Raw genomic sequence first — 27,763 nt, forward strand, 5'->3', positions numbered from 1 at the left:
ATTTGCTGTTGCCAATGACAAGGGTGACCGCATAGCCTCTTGATTAAACCTAGGCATGTTTTATAGTGAAATGGGGAACAATTAATAATTTTGACAGGAATACAGGTATAAACTGGGACTGCCCCCTGGCAAACCAGGACACTGCCCCCCTAACACCCCTGCACCCACCTTTTCATGAGTCTCGGCACATTGCCAGGATGCTTTAACCTCTGCCGTGCCCAGGAGATACAAGCTCTCTTAAGGAAAACCTTTTATTGTGTGCACGTAACAGGTGGCCAGCCACTAGGCGTTGAATAAACTAAGACATGAATGAATACTGTTTTAGTTTTCTGTATAGTTTTATACTTGAGCTCTGAATTTTGTGTCCAAGTTGTAGTATTCAATGGTATCCTATACAAGATTGATTAGTGGGCCGAAAGAGTTGTCAGTATCTAACCAGCTGAAAATGCGTGTTTTAATTATGCCAAGATATTTCCATTTTAGGGCAACCTTATAGACTTTAGTATGAGACAGTGATTCCGGCTTGCCTTGGCCACAGTATAATAATATTCTCTCTCACTCCCTCCAAAATACCATGAGCCATTCTCCAAAATTTCGAGTTATTTGATAACTATACAACAGTGACTGGATTTGTACTCCCATATTGATTTAAGAAATAGCTTCATTTGATTTTTTTTTTCCTGTTCTTTGAAATGCTTTAACTAAAGGCAATTCTGCGATACCATACGGGTGGAGAATCAATTTATGCAGTAGGAATGTATTTAGGAATAAAAATACCAAATCACAGTAGACTCTACAGATGATCTATGTTTAGGGGAGACGCTATTTTTAACGAAGTAACTTACAGTTAGAGCTGACCCACTTTGTGGTCTTTCCACAATATACTCACTTGAATATACTATACCTATGTTATTGCAAGACCCAATTACTAAACTTGAAAACTTACTTTTGTGGCATTTCAGTAAGCAAATATTTATATTATATGAAATAAATATTTCTACCTTGAGCAGAATGTATTTAACTTTAGAATAAAAGCAATTTGTCTTATTGTTCGGAAACCCATAGTTTTAAGGAATTAATAGTTTTCAAAATATGGTGATGATAACATATTTTTAAACTTCAGTATTCTTACAAATCTCTCCATTTATGACACAAAGTCCCTACATATTTCTGTATAGTGTGTCGTCTACTCTCTCCATAACCGGAGAGATAGGATAAGTTATATTAAGAAGGAACTCATAATATATTCAAAACAATGAAATCTGCAGAAAAAGGAGCCCTACAGAATGACCTGAAAATTATCAATGCGCCTAGCGAGGGATTCAAGAGGAAAATACATTAATAGGAATAATTTGAAGTATCTCAGCAGACAGATGGTTAGAGATAAGGGGCGATGTGACTTTTTTCCCAATCTGATCATGATGACATCCATGAGAGATGTCCTACACATCATTTCAAGCTTGGCTTTTATAGAATTGTCAAGAAAAAACCTTTTAAAAGGAGTCATTACATGGTCTATTAAAAATTTGACTGGTCTCGTCCCAGTGAGGGAGAGGTGTATTTGGAACAAGTGTAGATTCAGAATAATCTGTTCTCTATGCCCGCTACTCCCCACAGTCAAGATCAACATTGACGCCATAATCATCTTTCCACACCAGAATTAAATAGTTCAGCACTGTGTCATTAGATACTTTTATGTGTTGACTTCTAGTTCTTTATTATGCTTTGGCCATTGTTCCAAATGAAGCGTAAACATTCTGATACAGGACATGCATCATCCCTAGCCCCAACCCAGTGCCCTTATTCATGGTGGTTGATTGCAGATCTGTGTCCCAGTCATGTGTCCTGCTTCACAGTTGCTCTAGCGTTACACTACAGATTGGTTCCTCTTAGTGAACCAATCTTAGTGAATACTCTTGTGATGTGTGTGCACTGAGAATGGTTAGTTTCTACAAGACATGCTACAGTGTACCTTAGAAATGCAGTGTTAAAGGCATTTTTCCTATTCTGGCTCTTTATTATTGGAATAGAAAGATTTGAAATAAAGAAGAGTTTTCTCTTCCCATTATACCATAATATATTCTCATGGTCTTATTTAGATACCACCTTAGTGACACATACCAGTCTCCTATTTTAGACCGTGTCCCCAACACCTAACATGGGGCCTGGTACAAGGCCTAATAATTACGTTGCTATTTTTGAAATAATTAACAAAATATTCAGGTTATCGCTGGGAATTTTCCAGGGAATGCTCTTAACTCCTTACGCCTCTCCTAATGTGTGTAGACCTGTTATTAAGAGCACACACGTGCACTCGGGCATTCACACACACACACCAAACATTTTTCAGACCAAATTCTTTTTTTTAAGGGGGTGGAGGAGCAAAGAGAGAAAGAGAGAGTCTCAAGCAGGCTCCACACCCAGTGAGGAGCTCGATGTGGGGCTTGATCACAAGACCCTAAAATCATGACCTGAGCTGAAATCAAGAGTCAGATGCTTAGCCAACTGAGCCATCCAGGCATCCCTAGAGCAAATTCTTTAAATCAGTGCCTCTCAACCATACTAGCTCAGTAAACTCAGTTTAAAAAAAATTTTTGGATGGCTGGGTTGAGGCCTGGGCAGTAAGGAGGATTGCCAGGTAAGACACAGGATACCTAGTTAAGTTAAAATTTCAGATAAACAACAAATGTTGAAAATTGACAAAAATGATGACATCTTAGGGATGCCATGTTCCCAGGATCATAGTTTTAAACACTACTCTCTCTTCTCCCTCCCCTTACCTTCTCTCCATACTCTGACCTTCTTTCCTTTCATAGATAGCTATGGATCATCTCCTATATAGAGGAAACTTTTAGCTACACTAGCTAATTGAAGGCTTTTGCAATTCTTGTAGACTATGATATTCAAATCCATTATTTGTATAAGATAGGTTTCCATTTTCTATTTGTTTCACATTAATGATTGCTAAATATTGAGTAAGAGTGTTGAGTGAAAGAATGGGACATCTTTATATCATACTATGGAGTCTAAATTTGATGATCTCTACTCCACTTATTCAAAAATACTAAGAAAAAAATTATTTTCTTTAGTGTACATTTTAAACTGGGTCCTCTTCTTCTGAGAGAAGAGGTATCCACTTACACCAACAGAAAAATATAGAGATACATATTTTCCTAGACAGATATGTATTTCCATATACTTTTAGCACAACTGCAGTCATATACAGTAAATGTGGCCATTGAGGATGTGGATAGTCCATTAACTCTCACTAACGGACTAAACCGTATTATGACCAAATTACTCTGTAAAACTTACAGGCACATGAAAAAATAACCTGTTTTTTTTTTCTACCTTTCAGCATATCCCATTGGGAATAATCCTTATCCATTAAATACACTTATAACATCAAAAATGCAACACATCAGATACCAGTGACTGACATCTAATGGTTTTGCTGTTGATCACACTGTCAGAACGTGTGTTATGTACGCTACTCCTCCAGCAGTTACGTGAGCTACCTTTTCATCAACATCTCAGACCACTCACTTCCTCTGAATCCATTTTCCTTGCTTTCTTCCACCCAGAGGAGATATTCTTCTGGCGTTTACTTACATGCAAACTGAACATCAAAAGGAGTGAGTACTTTGGTCCCTATTGTAAACATCCAGAACATATTTTTTTGTTACATTTCTCTGAGTTCTTTGCATGGATGTTCATTCATTTCTAAAATTTTTAACAGTTTTAATGAAATACAACTGACATGCGATCAAATATATCTGTTTTTTTTTTAATTTTTTTTAACATTTATTTATTTTTGAGAGACAGAGTGTGAGCAGGGGAGGGGCAGAGAGAGAGGGAGACACAGAATCTGAAGCAGGCTCCAGGCTCTGAGGTGTCAGCACAGAGCCTGACGTGGGGCTCCAACCCACGAACAGCGAGATCATGACCTGAGCTGAAGTTGGATGCTTAACAGACTGAGCCACCCAGGCGCCCCTGTTTTTTTGGTTTTTAAAAAATGACAGGTTTTGATATCATCCTACATCCTGGAAACCATTCCACAAACCTGACGTCCCACTAAAGATTACTCGTCGTCCTTGGTACTCTGGCCTTCCCACCCACCCCTGCTTCTTCAGCCCCAAACAAGCATTGCTTTTGTTTACTATCAATTAGTTTCATTTTCTGAGATATCATACAAACACAGTCATAAAGTATGTACTTTTTTTGCTCTAGCTTCTTTCACTCAGCACAGTAATGTTGATGTTCAGACATAGAGTTGCATGTATCTGTAGTTCACAGAGTGGTGTTGCTTTTGTATGTTATGCACCTGTCGACAGATAGTTAGGTCGTCCCCAGCATTTGGTGATGACAAGTGGAGCCAGTATGACATTTTGTGTACAAGTCTTTGTACGGTCATGTTTTCATTTTGGGGGTGGAGTCAAGGGTGAAAATATAAGAGTGGAATGGCTGAGACATATGGTTAGTATACATTTAACTTTTTAAGAAACTGCCAAACTGCCTTCCAAAGTGGGCATAGCATTTTGCATTCCTGCTGGTAGGGTATGGGAACTCAATTACTCACACAGTCTTTAGCACTTGGTTTTATCAGCCATTTCAGTTTTGGTGTTCTACTGGATATGTGCTGATATCTCATCGTGACTTTACTTTCTTTTCTTTTCTTTTTTCTTTTCTTTTCTTTTCTTTTCTTTTCTTTTCTTTTCTTTTCTTCTTTCTTTCTTCTTTCTTTCTTTCTTTCTTTCTTTCTTTCTTTCTTTCTTTCTTTCTTTCTTTCTTTTTTGATAGAGAGAGAGAGAGAGAGAGAGAGAGAGAGAGCACACACACTCAGGGGAGATAGGGGCAGAGGGAGAGAGAGGGAGAATCCTAAGGCTTTACACTCAGTGTAGAGCCAGATGCGGTATTTGATCCCACAACGCTAAGATCGTGACCTGAGTCGAAATCAGGAGTCAAACACTCAACTGACTGAGCCACCCAGGTGCCTCATTTTGCTTTTTTCTAGTGACTAATGATATTGAGCATCTTTCCATAGGCTTATTTACCATCCATAGGTCTTCTTTGCTGAAGTTCCTATTCAAATATCTTGCCTAACATTTCATTGGGCTTAATTGTTTTTTAGAGTTCTTTGTAGATTCTGAAGACACATATGAATTAAATATCTAATTGGCAAACATTTTTCCCAAGATTGTGTCCTATCCTCTATGTTGTGGAAAAGATTGTGTAGACTAGGCATTAATTTTTCTTTCCGTATTTGGTAGAATTTGCTTAGTGATGCCATTTAAGTGTGGAGATTTCTTATTTTGAGAGATTTTAAGTCTGAATTCAATTTCTTTAATATTCCAGGGCTATTTGGGGCACCTGGGTGGCTCAGTCTGTTAAGCATCCGACTTTGGCTCAGGTCATGATCTCATAGTTTGTGAGTTCAAGCCCCACGTCAGTCTCTGTGCTGACAGCTTAGAGCCTGGAATCTGCTTCAGATTCTGTGTCTCCCTTCTCTCTCTGCCCCTCTCCTGCTCACACTGTCTCTCTCTCTCTCTCTCTCTCTCTCTCTCTCTCTCTTTCTCTCTCTCTCTCTCTGTCCCTGACTCACACCCTCTCTCTCTCTCTCTCAAAAATAAACATTAAAAAAATTAAAATATTATTCTAGGGCTATTCATGTTACCTATTTTATCTTGGTTGGATTTTAGTAATTTGTGGGTTTTGAGGGATAGTTCTATTTCATCCAAATTGACAAATTTATCTATATGGAGTTGTTTATATCATTCTCTTATATACTTTTAATATCTACAGTGTGACAACATCCTTTCCTTTGCTCCTGATACTGATAATTGTATGTTCTGGGTTGTTTTGTTTTTTTTTTTTCTTTACGAGTCTAGGGTTTTATCAATTTTATTCATTTATTCAAGAAGCCAGTTTTTGATTCTGATTATCTCTATTGCTTTATGTTCAAGTAATTTCATTGATTTCTCTTCTTTTTTTGAGGTTCATTTATTTATTTTGACAGAGAGAGAGAGTGTGTGGAGGAGGGGCAAAGAAAGTGAGAGAAAGAATCCCAAGCAGGGATTGAGTCTCAAGATCATGAAATCATGACCTCAGCTGAAATCAAGAGTCAGACATTTAACTGACTCAGACATCCGGGCACCTTCCCAATTTCAGTTCTTATCTTTATTGTGTCTTTCCTTCTGCTTGCTTTAGGTTTAGTTAGATCTTCTTTTCCCATTTCTAAGGTGGAAGTTCTAGATTAGCAATATGAAACTTTTTTTTTCTTTTCTAATTATAAGAAATTAATATAAACTCACCTTTATCTAAACAGCACCTTCAAGCTGATTTTGAGTTTACCATTTTTCCCCAGTATCCCCTGGACTTAAATCCAGGCATCTCTAAACCCAGAAGTCAGCACTGGCACAAACAGAAACAGCTTCAGGAGAAGCCCTACTTCAGGCTCAAGAGACAGGATATAAAACTCATAAGGCTCCAAATGTGTGGAAATACAGTGTTTTTAATTTCCTCCCTTCTCTTGCACCCCATCCTGAGTAGTCCCATGGCAGGGGCCTCTGATGAAGGGAGCCTTCTTCCCCAGTCAAAAGACTAGTGGTCCCAAGAAGCCAGGGTGAACCCCTATTGATCCCCCCTCCCTGGCACCTGCAGCTCGGCCCCAGATGCAGACTCACTCACAGGAGTGCCCAGAGAAGAGGGGTAAAGAAAGCCCCAGATATCAGGCTAGAGGGCAGGAAACAGGATGTCCGAGCAACACAAAAGCCCTAGTGAGGCTGGGTAGGAGGAGGAGTTCTGGAAAGAGACACAATAAAATTTTATATGAACCCATGGCTCACCTCCAAGCTGTATGTACATGGATGCTATACAGATTTCACCTTCATTTTTTACAGTTTAATTTATTTTTATACACCATATTTTACAGTACTCTTAAGTTTACAGCAAAACTGATTAGAAAATAAAGAGAGTTTCTCCCCCACACACCTGCCCCCACACCGGGACAGCCTTCTCCATTATCAACAGCCCCCAGCAGAGTTTTGTTAAGTTTCTCTGAATTCTTGTGTGTGAATATAATTTATTGGCACATTTCTTGTCACAATCAATGAACCTGCATTGACACTTCATCGTCATTCATATTCCGTAGTTTACATGACAGTTCATTCTTAACATGGTACATTCTGACCTTCATTTCTGAAAGGTATTTATATGAGGTAAAGTATTTTAGGTTGACATGTTTTTCTTCTAGTATTTTGAAGATATTACTTCTCTGTGTTGTACTCTTTCCAAGAAGAAATTGGCTGTCATTCATAATTTTGCTGTTCTGTACAAGATTTGCCTTTTTTCTTTTTGTGTGCTTTTAGGATTTTCTCTTTTTTACTACTTTTGAGTAATTTGACTATGATGCATTGTGGTGCATGTTTCTTCATGTTTTCTTGTGCTTAGGGTTCATCAGGGTGCTTGGATCTATGAGTTTCCTGGATCTATAAGTTTCTTGGGTCTATGAGTTTACAGTTTTCATCAAATCTGGAAAATTTGTGTTCATAATTCCCTCAAGTATTTTTTCTGTCTACCCTTTTATCTCCTCTAATTTAGATACTACAATTAATTACATGTTTATTAGATACATAAAGTTGTCCCATCACTTGGGACATCACTGATGAGTGCAGATCACTGATGCTCATCATTTTTTTAGCCTTGTTTCTCAGTTTCAATTTGGATAGTTTCTATTGCTATGTCTTCAGGTTCACTAAGCCTTTCTTCTGCGATGTCTAATCCACACTTAATCCAACCCAATGCATCTTTTGCCTCAGATACTATAGCTTTCACCTATAGAAGTTTGGATTTTTCAAAAATCCTTCAATCTTTATCATATTTTGCCTTTCTTTTAGTATCTATTTGTCTACTAATTCCATTCTCTGCCATTTCTGGGCCAGTGTTGGTTGATTCATTTTTTTCTTTATTATAGATCACATAGTTCTGCTTCTTTGCCTGCCTGGTAATTTTTTATTGAATACCAGACATTATGAATGTTACTTTTTCAAATGGTACATATTTTTGTATTTCTACAAATATTTTTGAATCTTGTCTGGAAAATAATGAAATTGCTTGGAAACAGTTTTTTGTTTTGACGGTTTGCTCTCATGTTTTTCTAGGGGGGGACCAGGCCAGTACATAGCCTAGGGCTCATTATTTCATACTAATTATGCAAAATAATTGCCTTCTTTATCCCGTGCCTCATAAATTATGGGATTTTTCACTCTGGCTGATGGGAACAGCCTTACTTCTTTTTATCTTTGCCCTGGGATGGTTCCCTCTCTTCCATTTGGATAAGTCTTTTATGGGACTTAGATAGTTTATTCACATGCATGTGCTAACAGTATTCTGTTGGAGACTTGAGTGGGACTCTGAAGGTCTGTGGAATCTTCTCTTGGTGTAGCTCTCTCTTCTCAGACTATCTTCTCTGTGAACTCAAGCTACCTTGGCATACCTGATCTTCCCAGGCCATCTCCTCAATTCGAGGACATCATCAAGCTTCACTTGGGATCACTCTTTAAGCCACAGTCTGGAATCTTCCCTCATGAAGTAATCTGGGAGGCCTTAAGGCTTACCTCCTTTGTTTCTTGTCTCTCAGGGATCACTACCTTTGCTGTGTGGTTCTCAGTGCTCTGAGAACCATTGCCTCACATGTGTTATCAGGTTTTAAGTTGTTTGTGGATGGAGGGTAAGACCAGGCACTATTCCCCTATCCAGACGTGAAAGCAGATATCTGTAAATTTGGTTTTTTTTATGTTGGGTTCCTACGAGATGGGAATTTTATCTATTAAGTTGTTCCTAGGTTATCTTGTGAGCACCTATAATCTATTATTAAAACAGAGAACTTCCTGAAATGATGGTATAATTTGAAAACTTGTATTTTTTTTAAGATAATTTTGATAGTTTAGATAATGGCACACTTTTCTCCCTTGATTATTCAGATTATGTATACTAATTTTTTCTAAACAGACTTGTATCTCTGTATAAAAATTAACATAGAGCAGCTGGTATTTTATGAAATGATGATGCTAGACAAGAGTTTTGGATAGGAAGTGGAGGCGAATACTATATTTGTTTGAACGTGCATGGGATTTTAATTAAGCTAAAATTAAGCACGTTAGAAATTGTCCAGGAAGCTGATGACTTTCATTCTTATTCTTAGGGAATTCATGGGTTGGACGTTTCTATGACCAAAATGGTCAGAAATGCATATTTATGTATGGGATTCTGAACAGGCTTATGAACATTCTGCCCTCAATCCCATGCCAAAAAAATGCTTTGGCTCAAGAAAAAAGTGCCACCTGCCTTGCCCACAGTAGAATTTTAAGACTTAGCAGGAAATCTCCTGTTCTCTTATTGATAATATACTAGTGCTTTAACACAGTTAAACCCTGAGACTTCAACAAATTCTTAAGACATTCCAATAAATTAATAAGTAATGACAATAGGGGGATATGCTTTTTTTAAAAGTACCTTTATCTCAGAAATCTTTACAGCAAGCATTACATGCAAATATTGCTATAGCCATTTAATCAGACATTTATAAGAATCAGACTCAAAAATTAAGATTTAAGCAAATACCTCTGGCCCTTACTACATTTTATTGCCATTCCATTCCATTTTATTTATTCTACATTCTCTCCTGGGGATTCGCACACATTACTTATTTATTCAAGTATTTAATATTAAGAAAAGTTGCAATCATAAATAAAATTGAATTAAGTTAGATGTTATATTATGCATAGGGTACTTTGTTACCCTCAAAAAGTTTTTTTATTTCTTGCCCTAAATCTTGCTCAAGTGTTTCTAAAACCCTGGAAGCTTGAAAGCTCAAAAAGTTGCTTATAAAAGTTATGCGCTCGATTTAAGACTAAGCTCCTGCAGACTACCTGCAGCAGATCTGAGTTTGGGGATACAAAGATGAGTAAGTGTTGCCTAAGTCTAGAGTATCTCCCTGTTGAGTTGGGGGGATGGACTCCTCAGGGTGCTGTGGTGTGTCATCAGAGCCTGGAAGTGAAGCCTGTTGTCTCACCGGAGAGCAGTGATCCTAAGAAGTTTCTAGAAGAGTCTAAAAGACTCTTCTAGAAGGGTCTTGAGCAATGATGAGAAGTAAGCTTGTTGAAGGGGGTGATGGGGGGAAACCTCAGACTTGGAATGATACCTCAGGGTGAGATTGGGTAAAGTTAATATCAATAAAGGAAAGAGATGAGAAACATCATAAGGTGTATGAGGAAAGACATTCTTACTGCAGTAACGTAGGAACAAGCCAAGAAAATGAGAGCAGAAAGAAAGCCAAGACCTGTGTATTTTAGGATCCAAAATGGGGCACTTATCCTACAGCTAATAAGCATTAAGTGTTTAAAAGCAGTAAAACAATGTAGTTTTATTTTCCTTTAAGCGAAATCAGGGGACAACAGACTGTGGTTCAGAGACCAAACCCAATTAGCTGCTTGTTTATTAAATAGAGTGTCACTGGCATGGAGCACACCTACTCATTTGCACCTTGTCCTTGGCCACTTCCATGTTACAAAGGCAGAGTTGAGTCGTTATGATGCAGAATTTATGGCCAAGAAAGCCTAAAATATGTAGTATCTGGCTCTTTATAGAAAAAAAAAATTTGCTAACGGCTGAGCTAGATCTGTGAGCAGAGCATTTCTCAACCTTGACCCTTAATGCTCTGGGACAGATAATTTTCTGTTGGGGTGGGCTGACCTCTGCATTGTAGAATATCAGCAGCATACCTAGGGTCTACCTACCAGATTCTAGGAGCACCCCCATTCCCATCATGATGCCCCACAGTGTCTCCAGACACTGCCAAGATGTTCCCCAGGAGGGAAAAATACTCCCCCTCCCGCCCCTGGTTAAGAACTACATCAAGCAGCTATGTGGGGGTTGGTTTTAAGTGAATGTGATCATAGCTGAAATCAAAACAGTGGAACACTGAATGGACTGGAAAGACAGATGTAAGAAACCAGATATTGTGAACACGAAGGTAGCATCCCTTAGTGACTATGCGCACGGGGCTTCAGACAGATGAGGACTGGGGATGGCTTCTAGAGGTCTAGCTTGGGTTACAGACTGGGTAACGGCACCCGTAACTGAAGTAAGGAATAGCAGAGGAGAAGCAGGTGTCAGAGGGAAGAGAATGTGGCTGGTTTGGATGCGGTGGGTTCAGGTACCGAGAGCTGATGGTTACTGAATATGTATATTTGAATGTCAGCGGCTTATAACCGGGGCTGTGGATGCAAACCAAAGAGCGCAGCGTCAGAAAAGCCACAGGAATATGAAGTCGATGGAAACTGGGACCAAAAGAGTTTTCTGCAGAAGAGAGAGCCAGACATAAGGAGTACAGATTGTCCACTGTATCTCTAAATTAGGGACTGACTCACCGAGGGTGCTGGGGAGAAGAAAAATCCGTGTAGATCAAGGCATGTTGCTAATGAAGAACTTTTGAAAGATATAATGAGATGAGGGAAAAGAGGAAGAGAAGAGACTGTGGTCAAGAACTCCGTGCCCTCTGAAGAATGCTGTAAGGACAGTCAGCACTTAATGCTGGCCAGAAACATTTCCAAGAATAGCACAGGTGAGCAAGATACTTAGCTTAAATGTTTCACAAGGGCAGGTTTCTTGTAAACCCTGTGCCTGTGTGGACGTCGTGCCTGGGAGGTGGTGATTCAGGCAGCAGGAGTTTCCGAGGGCACCGTCATTACAGCAAATATTTGCATCAATCTGTGAAAGAAGTGGAGGGTCTAGGATTGAATCCGTGAAGCTGAACCCTTCATCTTTTCCTGTCTCTAATAGAGACCCCTGCTGTCACACAGGATATACCATTCTGAGCAGCATACATGTTACCCGCTACCTGTCAACGTAGGCTTGAAGTTGGTCTGTTCTGTCACTTTCACTGAAGTTCACCTACTCGGCAGTCCTGGCTGTAGACGGTTTAAAATGGTTTCTTTGATGGATTGGCCACATACTTTTAAAAAAATAGCATTCAATATGCATGTGTAGCATCTGAAGAAAAAGGAATCTCTAAAAAACTTTTTAAGCAGTGAATAAGAGAAGAGAGTCCTGGGAGGGAAGAGCTGGCGGGACACCGGGGCCGGGGGGGAAAGAAGGTCTGCATTGCAGATCCCTCCTTGTGGCCACACCTGCTCCTTGTGCTGCTGGAGCCCACACAGCCACGCCTCCTCACCGCCTCCGGGACAGCAGGCAACAAACCAGATAGTCACCTCCAGCTGCAGAGGGTGACCAGGCGCCAGATAGACAAAAGTGGTCAAACCCCTCAATATGTTAGAAATACAAGTAAGAAGTGGCTGGCTCTGGAACTCTGCACTTTATCTTGGTGACTCATAAAATCCACTGTGCAATAGTGTGGTCACTGGTTTTTATATGTTGGTAGAAGGGGATGGTCACCAGAAAGAAATATATCCCTGAGTGATCATTACGATAATAGTAAATATTTTAGAAAGTATTTAATTATATTTGCCTTATAGATAAATATACTTATTTATGCATGAATGTTATAGGTTTAATTATATTCCTATATAAAACAATATTTAAATAATCATTAAAATTCTACCTCATTTCTCTTTTCTTCTTCTTGTTCCTTTGTCTACTCACTCAACAACAGCTTGTTGAATGTTTTCAACATGCCAGGCACTGCAGGGTACTTTAGAGGTCAACATATGGAATGCATAGAACATTCTGTCTCAGAAGCCAGGGGCATAGAAAATGACAATGTGGAGCGATGTGATACAAGGGAATGCAGACAGTGTGTGGACCCGGCAGTGTAGGTTTCCAGGGAAGGGATTCGTCTGGAGTAGATGGCATTGAGCTGAGGTTTGAAGACCACTTAGAATGAACCAGAAGAAGAATCAAAGGGTCAGTTGTTCACATAAGCATATGTGGAAGCACCACAATGAGGAAGAAGAGTGAGTTCAGTACAGTCTAGTGTGGCTGGAGTGCAAGATCCTAACGGCTGGGAGGTGTTTAACTAGACAAAGATAGAGTAAGGAAGGCATCGTGAAGGACCCCGTAGTGTGAATGATGAAGGTGGGAGGTCCCTAAAGTATGTTGGCCAAAACAGTGTGAAAACTTGAGTAGACAGGGCAAGGCAGGTGTCTCAGAGCACTGTTGATTACAGTAATTGAGAAAGGAGCAGTTGAGGCTTTACAGAGAGAATTTAAATGAGATGAAAGAGAGGGCATAAACATCAGAGATGTTTAGGATGTAACACAGGCAAGACCAACATCTCAGCAGACTCAGCAGACTCCTGGTGGCAAGTGGGGAGGGGGACACATGGTGGATCCCGTGGAGTTGGATCAATGGGGAGTCTGTGGGAGGAGTGGGGTGTGGACTGCGTAAGGCTTCCGGAGTACTTGAGGGATCCATGTCGTGCCGCCTAGCAGGCAGTTCCACAGACTGGTTTGCAGCTCAGGAAAGTGACTATTGTGTTTTACAGATGCACACATTTCAGATCATTAGTTCCTAAGTGCTGGTTACAGCCTTGAGTGTGTTTGAGATTGCTCGGGGAAGACTTTTCCAGGACAGCCAGAAGCGAGTGCTGAAAAACAGACCCAACGGGTCGGAGGAACTGGCTGTAAAGGGACACTGGGGTGTGGCCGGACCATGGGAGGGACACTCTGGTGGCAGGGCCGCCGGGGAGGCCGTTTCAAGGAGGGCGAAGTCGGTGGTGTCACGCTCTGCAGAGCGATCAGGTTGTAATGAAAACAGAAAAGTGTGGCGGGAGGAAAAGCCCGGAAATAGTTACTGGATTTGACATAGAAGATGTTAGCTATCTTGACACACGATGTTTCGATAAAGTGATGTGTATGCGAATGGAACGTGAATTGCAGACATTGGAGAGTATGCGGGGATGAAGAGCTGACTTGGATTTGACTGTTGCTAGAACGCACACCCATCCCTGCCGATCCTTAACCCCCGGACGTATTGTGGTTAAGCATCATTTTTCAAAACGGCGAAATCATGACTATCCTACAAATATAAAGCATATCAGATTTTGTTGAGCTCCGTATGAAAAGAGGAAACTAATAAGATGTTAAAAACCAGTTCGAATGAAAATCTGATTTACAGAGATCTATCTTCTCTCCTGACAAATTTTGTCTGCGCTGCCCAGGCAAACACCATTTGCATTGCTTTGGAGGGGAACCATCTGCCTCGGGATCAGTTTCTCACAGCTTACGTCCTAGTCCTGCAGAGTTGTACAATAGCTTAGTCAAAAGCAATGAAATCACACCTCCGTAAAGTTAAGTGATTTCCAGGGGTCCAGTGGACAATGTCCAGCATCTTATTGAGACGATACCCAAAGGCAAGGCAATGTCTTATTCACCATTGCCCCCAGTATCAAGCAGAATGTTGTACAATGTGTCATTTTTTTTGTATTATTTTTTATTTACTTATTAATTTTTAAGTTTTTATTTACTTTTGAGAGAGAGGGGGGGTGTGTATATGCACACGCATGTGCGTGCACAAGCGGGGGAGGGACACAGAGAGAGGGAGAGAGAGAATCCCAAGCGGGCTCCGTGACATCCGGGAGGAGCCCGATGCAGGGCTTTAATTCATGAACGATGATATTATGACCTGAGCCAAAATCAAGAATTAGACACTTAACCAACTGAGCCACCCAGTGTGTTCATTTTAATGGGTAATTATCAAAGGAAGTAATGTAAGAGGTAAAAACCATACACACCAACACTTTTAAGTGTGTGCTATGTCAAAGGTGTGCGATATGTTAATGGACATGAAGAGTCAGGGCATTTTGTGTGTTACCAATTCCCTTAGGGTTCTAGTTAATGCCAATTTTAATCATGTCTTTTTTTATTTAAAATTTTAATTAGGAATATTACTACCTATCAGTGAATGATAATAAACATACATTATTAAGCTACCTCAAATATCATGCATCTTTTATCATTTGAACCTATCCAGGAAATAATTGCAAACTGACAATAAGTGACGATAAGTAATTAAGATTTGATATGACAACTAGGTTCTCATTTAATTTTCCCTCAAAATATAAGTGTACTGGATCCTAATGCTTAGCGTTTTACCCCTCACTCTTACCAAAGCATCTCTGTTATTTTGTTTAAAAGTCACGTCAATTTAAAGTGTCTCACGGAAAAGAAACAAAAATTCTGTTCCTTATTTTAAATTTATCATTTTGATCATATGCTCTTAAAACTGTATGCTTCTTGGGGCACCTGGGTGGCTCAGTCTGTTGAGCGTCGACTTTGGCTCAGGTCATGATCTCACAGTTCGTGGGTTCGAGCCCCGCATCAGGCTCCATGCTGACAGCTCAGGCGTTCTGTGTCTCCCTCTCTCTCTGCTCCTCCCCTGCTCATACTCTGTCTCTCTCTCTCTCTCAAAAATAAACAAACATAAAAAAATTAATTAAAAAATAAATAAAAATTAAAAACCTGTATGCTTCTAGCATTTCTTGGCTCAAGATGACTTAATTCAGTCAATTAATGTTAGAATTTATTACTGCTCATTTTTGATGACTCACCACAGGAATATCTGTTTTGGCTTTTATATAAGTATTGGTTGGCTGTATTTTAAAGTTAACACTTTCCATGCGGTATCAGCATACAATGGAATATTATTCAGCCTTAAAAGTGAAGGAAATTCCGCCGTTTGTAACAACATGGATGAACCTGGAGGTTCATAGAAACACAAAAAGACAGATACTGTATGAGCTGACTTATATGTGGAATGCAAAATAAGTCAGATGCATAGAAGCAGGAGCAGAATGGGGGCTGCCTGGGGCTGAGGGTGCGAGGAATAGGGAGGTGAAGGTCAAAGGGTACAAAGTTTCAGTTCTATAAGATGAATAGGTCCCAGAGATCTACTGTACATCATTGTGCCCGCAGATGACAACACTGTACTGTCTACTTAAAATTTTTCTAAGAGGATAGATCTTATATTATGTGTTCTTACCACAAATAAATAAACAAACAAATAAAATCAAAGAGGGTGGGAGGAACTTTCAGAGGCGATGGGTATGTTTATGGCATTGATCGTGGGGATGAGTTCACAGGTTTTCCTTTATTTCCAAACTCATCCAGTTCAATATATTAAATACGTACAGCTTTTGTCAACCATACCTCAGCAAAGTGGTTTCTAAAAATATAACTATAGTTCACCCTTGAACATGCTCAGGGTGGGGGTTATAGGCCTGGAACCCCCCTGCAGTTGAAAATCAGAGTATAACTTTCAACTCCCCAAAAACATAACCACTAGGACCCTTCTGTTGACTGGAAGCCTTGCCGACAACATGAACAGTTGATTAACACATATTTTGTATGTTACATGTATTATATACTATATTCTTAGGATGAAGTAAGCCAGAGAAAAGAAAATGTTACTTAAAAAACCGTAAGGAAAGGGGCGCCTGGGTGGCTCAGTCAGTTAAGCGTCCGACTTCAGCTCAGGTCACGATCTCACGGTCCGTGAGTTCGAGCCCCGCGTCGGGCTCTGGGCTGATGGCTCAGAGCCTGGAGCCTGCTTCCGATTCTGTGTCTCCCTCTCTCTCTGCCCCTCCCCCGTTCATGCTCTGTCTCTCTCTGTCTCAAAAATAAATAAACGTTGAAAAAAAATTTTTAAAAAAATAAATAAAAAACCGTAAGGAAGAGAACAAACATGTGGTGTGTTGTAAAAAATCCACATAGAAGTGGATCCACTCAGTTCAAACCCATGTTGTTCTGGGTAATTGTGGTGCTCTCTGAAATTAACAAACGCAATTAGGTTCAGACACTGATCTCCAAATCATCATTCAAGCCTGTCACACGCTTTCAGAGCAGATATTTGAAAGAAAGTTTCATTACTATTGAAATAGTCAGATCTAGTTGCAGGACCAGACTGTTCCTGTGACGATCATACTACTTCTTCATGATCTGCTAACCAGTCATAACGACAATGACATTCTCCACAGCAGATTCATATGGTAGTAAGCACCTCAGTTCGATGTCCGAAATAGGCATAAACTTATTGAAATAATAAAACTGGCATCAGCTACTGATCTCCATAAAATGTTTCAGCCATTCCCAAGGAAAAGAATTGCCTTCTGTTTCGTAGGGAGAGAAAACACTGGAATAACAAACATTTCCAACAAATGACCTGCCTTGGTTTCGTGTCCCTACTCGGAAGCTAGGTGGTCAGACTGACCCTGGCGAATATTCGGTGAAGAAGCAAATTGCTTTAGAAATAGGATAATTTTACTTAAACCACATAGCTTGAAGAGGTCTCTCATTTAAAGGCTTGAACAACCAATGAACATCTGTTCTTTTCAGTTTAACTACACAAGCTGTTCTTGTACCTGATAAATACAAGCTCTGACTGAGCCAGTAAATTCTGCAAAGCCCAGAGGGGGAAAGACGCCAGCACATCAGTTTCAGTGTAGGCACTGGGGGCGCTCAGCCTCCTGGGCGTGTGTCACGAGAGCAGAAGCCGCAGGATCAGGTGGTTTGCCTGTGACCATTTATTTCAGCCCCTTTGCAACCTCAGTCCACCAGAAGGGCGCAGTCTTCAGGGTCCCCTGTGGTAGATGGCTTTGGAGTGCTGTGCATGCCCGGGTGGGGCCTGTGTGCAGGAAAATCCCAAGGGCTGTATCCGAAGCGAGTACAAACCTGGCTAAGGTAAATGTCACCGGCTGCGACGGCTGCGGGGGAAACGGAACGTGGTGTATGTTTCACACCGGGCCACTTCTAATGTAGTGTTTCCCTTTCATCCGTTTATTGAACACACAGAACGTTGTTACATCGCACAATTAAAATGAAACGGTGAGACCGGCTTTAAGTAAGAGAACTTGAGAGTATTGTCATGGAAATTCTTAGCAGATGCTCTGAATTCATTTTTTTTATCTGCCTAGCAGCACTGGCGAATCCCAGGAGCTGAGGTCGAGTTTAGCATTCTTTTTTATTACTCACCTCCATATTGTCTGGAGGGGAGAGCCCCCTGGCTTGATTACAGGGCATAAATGAGTGCCCTGGGATAAGGCCACGTCTCTGGGAGGGCGGTCTGCTTTGGCACGGGATGCTTTCCAGGACGAGGTGACAGAAGTGGATGGGTCTCGCCGTGGTCATTCACAGTCACCACCTTTGCCCCGCCGGCCAGCAATGCATCACACTAGTTCACACAGCAGCAGGTGTAGCAAAAACAAAAAACAAAAAACAAAAAAACCTTTGGTAGAACTCACAGCCTGAGAGCTGCAGTCAGCTTGGGGACTTGGGGGTGAAGGGGGGGACTCCATGGAAGCCTCTGGGCTGGTCCAGTAAACACTCAGGAATCCAGGACTCCCTCCCTCCTCCATGCTGCCCCCTCCCTCTTCCCAGGGTCTCTACCAGCAGTGGTGTAGAAGCCAGACGTTGCGTGTGAATTTGCGGTGCTGTGTTTTAGGATTGTGACAGATAAGTGCCTCATCGTCATGGATGTGATGACATGAAAATAATAACATAATCGTGTTGTTAAAATAATAGTAACCGAAGCAACAGCCACCTGCGCAGTGAGTCGGGAGAGAGAGAACAACGTCTTGGAATTGAAGGGACTATAGCCTAAAGTCTTGCTTTTCCACGTCGTGTCCTATTAAAACTCCTCATTTATACATTATCCTGTACGATGGTCACCTTTGACCTTTCAAGCTCAGAAACAAAAGGGGCATGTGTTTGCTTTTATCTCATCTCCCACAGAAACTTGGTGGAAGCCAGATTAGCCCTTAGCTCTGCTATAAACAAACTCTGAAGGTGTCCCGCAGCCTCTTTAAATGTCACCCTGGGGTTGTTGTGAGAATTCAGTGTTGGCGTGCGGTAACCTGTCATCACACCGGGAATTTATAGGCACTTTGTTAATCTCCCTGCCTCCCTCCCTCCGTCTCTCCCTCCCCGCTGCTCCATCTCCAATCCTGGAGAACCAGGCATGGGAGGGAGGGATGCCCCTAATCCTGCCAGCCAGAGCCAGGGTGGGTGTGGGGTGACGTCTGGGGGCAGCTCCTCCCATAGCCTCCCCACTCTTCCCAAGGACTTCATTCCTGGGGACTCTTGAGCCTGGAGGCACATGGGGATGTGAAATGCCACCATGCCTTTGAATGGAGTGCCCATGTTTCTAAAGGTGACAGTGGCCTCTTCACCATAACTTGGAAAGAAAAGGGAAGTCAGTCTTCACCAGTGGCATCAACAGGAGGCCCGGGATTGTCGTAGTGTCTTTTTCTCTTCATCAAGTCATATGCAGATCATGATGCGCACTGATAAGCCCAGAGTGGACCCCAGTAGATGTAAAAATAAGCTCAAGTCCAAATGCCCGGCCTGCACAATCCAAGAGACCCAATAGCTGTTGCCAAGCACAACTACTAACCCCTTCCTGTCCTTCTGGTAAATATACAGGAAGAGCCGTGGGTACTGAGGGGTGGAGATAGGTGACGGACGCACTGGGGCGCAGATCAGGCAGAGGGCACAGCAAGTGCAGAGAAATGTGGGAGGACCGGAAGCGTTGTGATAAGCCTTGACACAAAGGCCCTGAGAGGAGCTGGGAGAAGACAGAGTGATGGGCAGGTGCACGTGATAAAGGATCCGTTGGGGCTGCTGAGCAGGGCCCTTGCTGTACAGTCGTGTGAGCACAGGACAGACAGCTCAGGACGGACAGTGCAGGGGGGTGGGCAGAGCCTGGACAAGCCTGCGATGGGAGATAGGGCTATTAGACCCCAAGTCATGGGAAGGTGAGACAGAATGTGCCCGCTTAGGGAGCACCATACGTTTTTGTGTGAACGACGATTTTTAACAACTTTATCTATTTGCTTTCATGTGTTTTAGAGAGAGAGAGAGAGAAAAAAAAAGTGCTCCTCTTTGGTTGAAAAGCACCTCTGCAAACCCAGTCCCGGTCTGTCTCATTTTGCTCTCTGGTCTGCTCCCCCCACGCTGAGATAGATTTTATTTCTCCCCCAAGCCCGTTGCTAGGCAGCTGTTACACTCAACCCACCACTCAGCATTCTGAATGCTGGAAATTAGCCCCAAATAGCTAGAAAATCACCCCTCCGCACCTGCACTGTGTTTGCTGTGAGAGCATGCATATGTAGAACAAAATGAACGGTCCCAGCAAGTGCGGGGAACAAGCAAAATGCATCCCTACGTAGCCACAGACAGAGCCACGCGTCTGGAGCACCTGCGAGGTGGAGTGCACTGTGGGGAAACATCAAGGGAGTGGTTCTAGAAGAAACCGCAACCCTTGTCCCATCAGAGCTAAAAATGAATGACCAAAATGATCTGGAGCAAAACAGCCGGACCCCAAAATAAGCATGAATAGGATGCAGGCTTTGTATATTTCTGTAAATGTTGCCTGCGAGCTCTGCTGTTCTTCCTTGCCCCCTGAGAAACAAAACGCCCAAGAAACTTCGCTTGGTTCTATTTCACCCTCAAGTTACTGACCTTTTCTTCTATTTTCGCTGCGAACCAGCACTTGTGTTCCCCCCGCCATCTGCTCATGTCTGGTACCCTCTCAGTCTTCTTCCGTGTCTCTGGCAGGGCCCCGGATTCCCCGGTCACCCACCCACACGCTTTCTCAGTGTTGACATGCTTTGACATTTACACTCTGACCGCAGTTCCAACTCTGCCTTCCCTGGGCTCCCCTGAAATTACTCGGCCCCAGCCTTGCTTCCTGCCCCTCCCCTCCCTCCTCTGCCCTTGCCAGCTGCCTCTTTCTACCAGCCTCCACTCCAGGGCTCCCAAAACACCCCGTTCCTCTCTCTGTGGATTATCCAGCCCATTCTTGAGGGATGAGGTTAATGGCGCTCCCCAAACGTTATTTTGTTGTTCCTGATTAAGTTAGTAAAATATGTCCATTAGTAGAAAATTTCATGAGGTCTTGAAATAACAAAACCACATCTTTTCTGATATATAATTTTGGCCCCAAACATCATGCTTTATATTGGAGCATAGGCAGTAATATGAGAACATTGCTTTGCCCGTCTTGTTAACCTATGCATTTCTTGGCAGAGTATCTTGTTCATAATAGGTGCTCAATAAATATTTGCTGAATAGAATTAAATATTTGGGGACCGAAACTTTCACAACAGAATTGTGCTTGGCAATGACGAGATGAAGTTGATATAAAGCAGACAATCAGTTTCAGAGAAATTGCACCTGAGGTGTTTGTTTGTTTGTTTGTTTGTTAAGCATTAGCTTTGATACACATACTTTGTATTTTTCTGAGGAAACAGTTCTAGGATTTCATGGTACCTTTCCTAAAGTAGTCAATTGAGAGTCACTACTTGGTTTAACCTGACCTCTGTGATCACTCTATAAGCTCTCTTTTGTCACCAGGTTCACAAGACATAGGATGTGAAAGTTCTCCTTAAATGGGGAAGGAACAATCACTTTGGAAAAGACAAGTAGATACCTCATTCCTGAGGGTTTCCTGTATGCCTCTAATTAGTTGGCTCTTGTCTGCCTCTCTGACTTCAGGGTATCCCTCTTAGAATACAGAGACCCCCCGGTGAATACAACCTACTAGGTGGTTCTTCCACCGACGATTTTGGCAGGCATCGTGACGCCTGGTATTTTTTCGGTGTCACCCTGTGTCCGATGGTGCGAGTGTGTTGGGAGCCTCTTGTACTCGAATCCTTGAAGTAGAGAAAGCACTCAATGAATAGTGTGCAAGTTGGAGAATTTTTCGGTCACTGTGATAGAACTTGCCGTGAAACCCCACACTTGAATATTGACCATTCAGGCTATGGGCTGGCTAGAAGAAGGGACATCGAAGGTCAGCAGTCATGTTCCTGAGGCAAACGGGGCATTGAACACAGCTTTCGGCTGCAGGCGCACGGGCACAGGAGCACTCAGCACTGTGACGACCGTCGACTAGATGGTCAGCACCGTCCCCACCAGTCAGGCAGAGGGTCGTGACACATGAAACTGACAACAGCTGAACAACTGGCAGCCGGGAGGCAGTGGGCGTGTTTCGGGGTGTTGACTGAGGTTTGGTCCCCCCATCCTTTGTTCCAGAAGAATGCTTCTTGTGGTCCCCCTCGGGTGTGCTGACCAGCTCCTTCCTGTTTGTGCTATGTCGGGCAGACAGCTACTCTTGTCCGCCTGCTCCCCCGCTGTGGATGTCAGTTTTTTCCCCGAGTCTGGGTGGTCCGCTCCTCCCTTTGCACCCACATCCATCCATCAGGAACCCCTCCCGTGTCCCCCCACCCTAGACAGGGCTCACCCACTTCCTCCCACGTATGCTGCTTCCCTCCCGGGCTGTGAGAAGAGTCTCTAATTAGTCTCCCTGGCTCCCCCCCCTCCCAGGCCAGCAGCTTCAGTGACTTTTCCGGGGTCAAATGGCAGGACCCATCTGCCCAAACTGCCGCTCCCCAGGGCTCTCAGAGTGCAAGCCAGAGTCCCCTACATGGTCACATTCTTGCCTCTGTAAGCCTGTCTCCTGCACCTTTCCTCTATATGCTCTGCCCCAGCCATGTTCGCTGCCCTGGTGTTCCTTGAACAGACACATGCATGACCCCGTTCGGGGCATCTGGATTTGCTGCTTTGCCCCTCAACTTGGATTCCTCTTCCCCAGAGAGCTCCCCAGCTCACCGTCAGGTACTTGCTCTCTGCGAAACCTTTTCTGCCCCATTTTTCTCCATCTGTCTCATCATATCTGCCTTCCTTCCTCATGTATGTTTCTGTTCTTTCTTTCTCAGGAAATGTTGAGAATTTTCATCTGATTTGCTCCCTGCTGCGTTCCATGTCCAAATTTTGTATTCAGTCAATATTGCTGTTAGTATTGGTTGATTGACTGAATGAGCCCGAATGAATGAGCCCTGGGGCTTGGACTCTGGACTAGAATTAGATCCCTATCATTCACCTCAACCTGAACCAGGAAGGACGAGACAAGAGTGGGTCATTTAGGAGACTGGACATTGGCCTCTTAGAGCCAACTGATTACCTCGGACCCAGGAAAGGTGCCAGCCTGAATACAGAGCTCTTCAGTGGGTCGAGGTGACCTTGCCTGGGACCACAGAGGCAGAGGAGGGTTTAGGGAATGGAAGTCCCAGCTCCATCACACCTGTGCTCAGGACTCATGCTCGGTCCCCAGGCTCATTATTACCACTTGGTCTCAGGTTGAAGTTTCTGTGAGATAGACCAGTGACACCACCTATAGATGACGCTCAACATTCCAAAAGACAAGATGTTTTTAATTACACTAAAATAGAGTACCTCGCCATGTCTGAGATGACGTCTTTGTCTTTTCAGTCGAAATGTCAGAATTATACCATTTTAGGTGTCAAAAGAACAATAGAAAAGGAGGGGAGAAAAAGCACCCAGTGTAAGATCTTTGTTCTGACTTGTTAATACTGTATTCAGATACTTGAATTATGTCAATTCAGTTCTCAGCGATAATTAGCAGAGCTCCAGAATGAGACAATTGTAAGGGAATAAAAAGATAATTTGAGTGATTTCATTTCATTGTGTGACTCTGGCTAAATGGTAGGGACGTGCCGGCTTTCCTGAGTGCTTGAATGGGTCTGTATTTCATTATGAGCTCGAGTTTACCATCAAAGAGGCCCAGTCACCCAAAGGTCAGAGAAACGAGAGTTCTCGTCTCTGGGTGTGAAGTGTGCTGCTGCTATGCCGGGGTCCATCTTTTCTGTCTCTTGTGCTCCAAGTTTCCACGCTAGAGCCCTCTGGGGCTGGGAGCTTGTAAGTTCCTGCCGAAAGTGTGGCAGTGGCAGCAGAGGGACTGCTCTGGAGTCGTGCTGCCCTGGGTTCAGATCCCCGCTCAGCCATGGTTACCACCTCTGTCAGTGTCCTGGGGCTGTCGTGACAAAGTTCCACAAACCAGGTGGCTAAAGCAGCAGAAATCCATTCTCTCGCAGTTCCTGAGGCCAGGAAGTCCCACATTAAGGTGTCAGCAGGGCAATGCCCTTCTGAGACTTTGAGTGGAATCCTTCCTGGCCTCTTTCCAGCTGCCGGTACGGTCGGCAACCCTTAGCGCTCTTGGCTTGTAGCCACATCCCCTCAACCTACGCCCCCTCGTCACACGACCTTCTCCTTGCCTATCCCTGTCTTCACGTGGCATCCTCCTCTCTCTATCAGGACACCCGCCATATTGGATCCTGGCCCACCTTAACGACCTCATCCTAACCGTGTGACATCTGCAAAGACTCTATTTTCTTTTCTTTTTTTTTTAATTTTTAATGTTTATTTTTGAGAGAGAGAGGGAGAGAGAGAGAGAGAGAGAGTGAACCGGGGAGGAACAGAGAGAGAGAGGGAGACACAGAATCTGAAGCAGGCTCCAGGCTCTGAGCTGTCAGCACAGAGCCTGATGCGGGGCTTAAACTCATGAACTGTGAGCTGGTGACCTGAACCAAAGTCTGACGCTTCACCGACTGAGCCACCCAGGCGCCCCACAAAGACTCTATTTTCAAATAAAGTCACATCACCTTTTGGGGGGGCGCAGTTCAACCCATAAGATCATCTGTGTGAACCCAGGGGAGTGACTGGATTTCTGTGATCGTAGGCTTTCTCAGTGTCAAAAGATGACCATGCAGGCCTCCTGCCTCTGTGGGGAGTAAGAGAGGCAACATACGAAAAGCCCCCTGCTCTCTTTCCATGCAGGAGAAATGTCCCTTGCCACCCCCCATCCCCCAGCCCATGTTCTTGACCACTCATCATTATTTGTGCTTGGTGCATACAAAGGCAATTTAACACACGAGGGAATGCACAAAGATGGCCCATCCCCTGGGGAAGCTCGCACACTTTGAGGACACAACACACAGGGATTAGACTGAAGCTTTTATTTATTTGTTTATTGTAAGTTTTTTTTACTGTTTATTTTAGAGAGAGAGAGACAGAGCATGAGCAGGGGAGGGGCAGAGAGAGGGGGAGACACAGAATCCAAAGCAGGCTCCAGGCTCTGAGCTGTCAGCACAGAGCCCGACGCAGGGCTCGAACCCACGAACCATGAGACCATGACCTGAGCTGAAGCCGGACACTTCCCTGACTGAGCCACCCGGGCGCCCCTAGACTGATGCTTTAAATGCAGTATAGAATTTCTGCCGTGTCCTGAAAACACACGCAGGCAGACCCAAGAGGGGGGATTACCAGTGAGATGGCTGCCCAAGGGTCTCCTAGCAACTCCCTGCAGAGTTAGAACCCGAGGCTGTGTTTAGTCTCCCCTCCAGTTTGTCTCCTGTTAAGACACATCGTGTGGGTCATCATCTGTCGCTTTTGACCCGTTCAGACTGGGTGCGACGTAACCCATGTTTGCTCACTGCTGTGCAGGCGACATACCCCAGCACGTGGAGAGATGGCCATCCCTTTTAGAGGGTCTCCCCCGCTACCTGCCTCACACTTGACTGCCAATCCCGGCTCTCCCCACACATACCTCATTTTACCCGTTTTCTCTGTTCTGTTCTACCCTGGAGGTACCTTGTCTCTTCTGCAGCAACCACACTATGACCAGTAAAAGAAAAACAAAACAAAACAAAAATGGTCAACTTCTTCCACAGACCATTTCAGTGCATTCAGTGGGATCAAAATGATGTGCGAGATTTTTCATATCCTTGCCTCTGGCACTACGATTTTTACGTTCCGTCTCTGTTACCCGCTATTTTTGCACCCTCCTGCACCGTGAGTTTGATGCACGAGCAAAAATCTGTATTACGAGAAGGAAGGGTTGTTGCTGATGTTGATGTATTTATTTTGTCTGACGCATGGCTACCACCCAGGGCAACCAGTATAACTCCGTTTTCAGTGACAGTGCTAAGGATGTAAGAAAGGAATTAAATGTCTGCTACCAAAAAATCCAAACTAGGTATGGTTTCTCAGTGTGCGTTCCACACGAGCGAGCCCCGCCGTGACTGCAGCATTGCCCCCGTGATGCAGGGCACCTCCCTGCGCCGAAGCACCTGCAGACAGAAAGACGTGTGGGCCCCTCTGGTGTGGTGTCGGGGGCGGGGGGTGTGTGGGGGGCACGCCTCTCAGAGCTTGCTCGAGGGCGCCCGGTGAATAAAGACCCGGAGGCAAGGCACTTCCTTCCTCCGTTGCTCTAAGGAAACAAAGAACTCATTTTAGAAGTTGCCAGATTTGCTGCAACCAACTTTGATGGAAAGCTAAGACATTTTGCAGGAAATAACAGGGAACTTCCGTGATTTACCTCTTGGCGTTAAGTTCCCAGAGCAGCTCGACACGGGAATCGTAAACCCACGCAACTAGATGCAGTTACGCAAATCCTTGCCTATTTCTTCCTCCTCTTCCTCCCCCTCCATCTTCCCTTAATACAGTTTTACTTACACATCAGGTTAGATACCCTGCATGCAACGGAAATTTCATATAGATTTTTTAAGTGGCTTATGTAATTTTGAAAGGCATTTTAAAAAAATCCATAGAAAAGCATTATGTTGCCATGGATTTCGGCTAGGGAATGACAGCCAGTGATTCAGAGGAAGCTGCAAATAAATAAATAAGTAAATAAATAAATAAATAAATATCCTTCTAGAAGATGGAAAGTGCTCGATATGTAGTAAGTGGGGAAAGAGCTTCTCTACCTCTCGCTGAGATAAAACTTCTGGAGGTTTTGATATTCCTTTCTTACGGATTCCAACTACATCTAGATTCGCTTTCAAATGGGGATAAAGAATTCTGAGATTTCTTAAAAGGTATGTTTTTAAGAGCATTCTAACTATTTCAGTGAAAACCATTCATTTTCTCTCTCTCCAATTTTCTCTTGTTAAGTGGTTTTCATCCACCCTTGATCATAGTGTTGAGCACACATTAAAGGATTGAAATACATATTTGGCTCATTTTAAAACTCATTCTCCACGCAACAGATGAGGGTTATTTCACGGTTGTACAGTGTTACGTGCACGGCGGACGGAGATTTGGGGACTCGTAGGGTAAAGTAAGAACCGGGGAGAATTTAAGAAACAGTGTGACAAAGACAATCCTGTTGAACAGAAGCACTTGCTTGACGAACTCAGTCATGGCTCTCAGTGTTCCTGCTGCTTTTTCACAGGTACAAGCCATTGGCCGACACGCTCCCGGTCGAGAAGAAACAGCTGTCTGCCGAGGAGAAATGTCGCCTTGTTCTCCAACAGTGTAAATTACAAGGCTGGCAGGTTAGTGACCAGCAAGCTACTAACGTCCCAGTTCAGGACTTTTAAATAAGGGAGCTGAGTCATTGTGGGAGCCACCGGTCTCAGTGGCATGAACTCTGATGTGTTTGGCAAGAGGGGACACTAAGCGTCTTCCCTGGAAACACATCACTCTTTCTGATTTACTGGTGTCAGCAACATGGCAACAAACAGGAGGGGAGCCAGCGGGCTCCTCTTGGGGGGGGGGGGTGCGTGGCGTGGGGTTCCTGAAGCCTCCTTGTTTGCTTATGTCTCGGGTGCAGCCTTGTCATTCAGGCTTCCTGAGGGATCAGAAAGAGAGCAGAAGTCAGAGAAGGCAGTTTGAGGACCTTGATTTCTCGGCTTCTGGTGGGTAGGTCATCCGCATTCTGCAGACCCACTTCCTGGCCCCTCTGGGGTCGTCCAGTGTCTGTTTACTGCTTCTCTTTGCTGCTTCTCAACTGCCACACACTGACAATGTCACTGTCCCTTCAACCTCGCTTCTTGGCAGAAGCTTCATACATAACTGGAAACGTTTAATTCTTTTCTGTGACCCTCTGAGTTGGCAGAGTCCCAGGGCACGGTGGGGACCCAGCCCCTCCTTCCAGAAGGGGGAACATT

General features: G+C 43.5%; 1 protein-coding gene across 4 annotated transcripts in view; it reads left to right on the forward strand.

Moving 5' to 3' along the window:
* Nucleotides 1-27,763, forward strand: part of MYO16 (myosin XVI) — a 610,989-nt gene that overhangs the window by 481,613 nt on the left and 101,613 nt on the right. For all 4 annotated transcript variants that reach the window (XR_006215346.1, XM_042980064.1, XM_042980054.1 and 1 more), the window contains exon 28: nucleotides 27,046-27,148. Coding sequence is in view for 3 of the 4 variants with exons in the window: in XM_042980064.1 (XP_042835998.1) it covers nucleotides 27,046-27,148 (103 nt within the window). In the remaining variant the exon portion in view is untranslated. The remainder of the gene's footprint in view (nucleotides 1-27,045; nucleotides 27,149-27,763) is intronic.

Source organism: Panthera tigris, chromosome A1 (assembly GCF_018350195.1).
Source record: "Panthera tigris isolate Pti1 chromosome A1, P.tigris_Pti1_mat1.1, whole genome shotgun sequence".
NCBI lineage: Eukaryota > Metazoa > Chordata > Mammalia > Carnivora > Felidae > Panthera > Panthera tigris.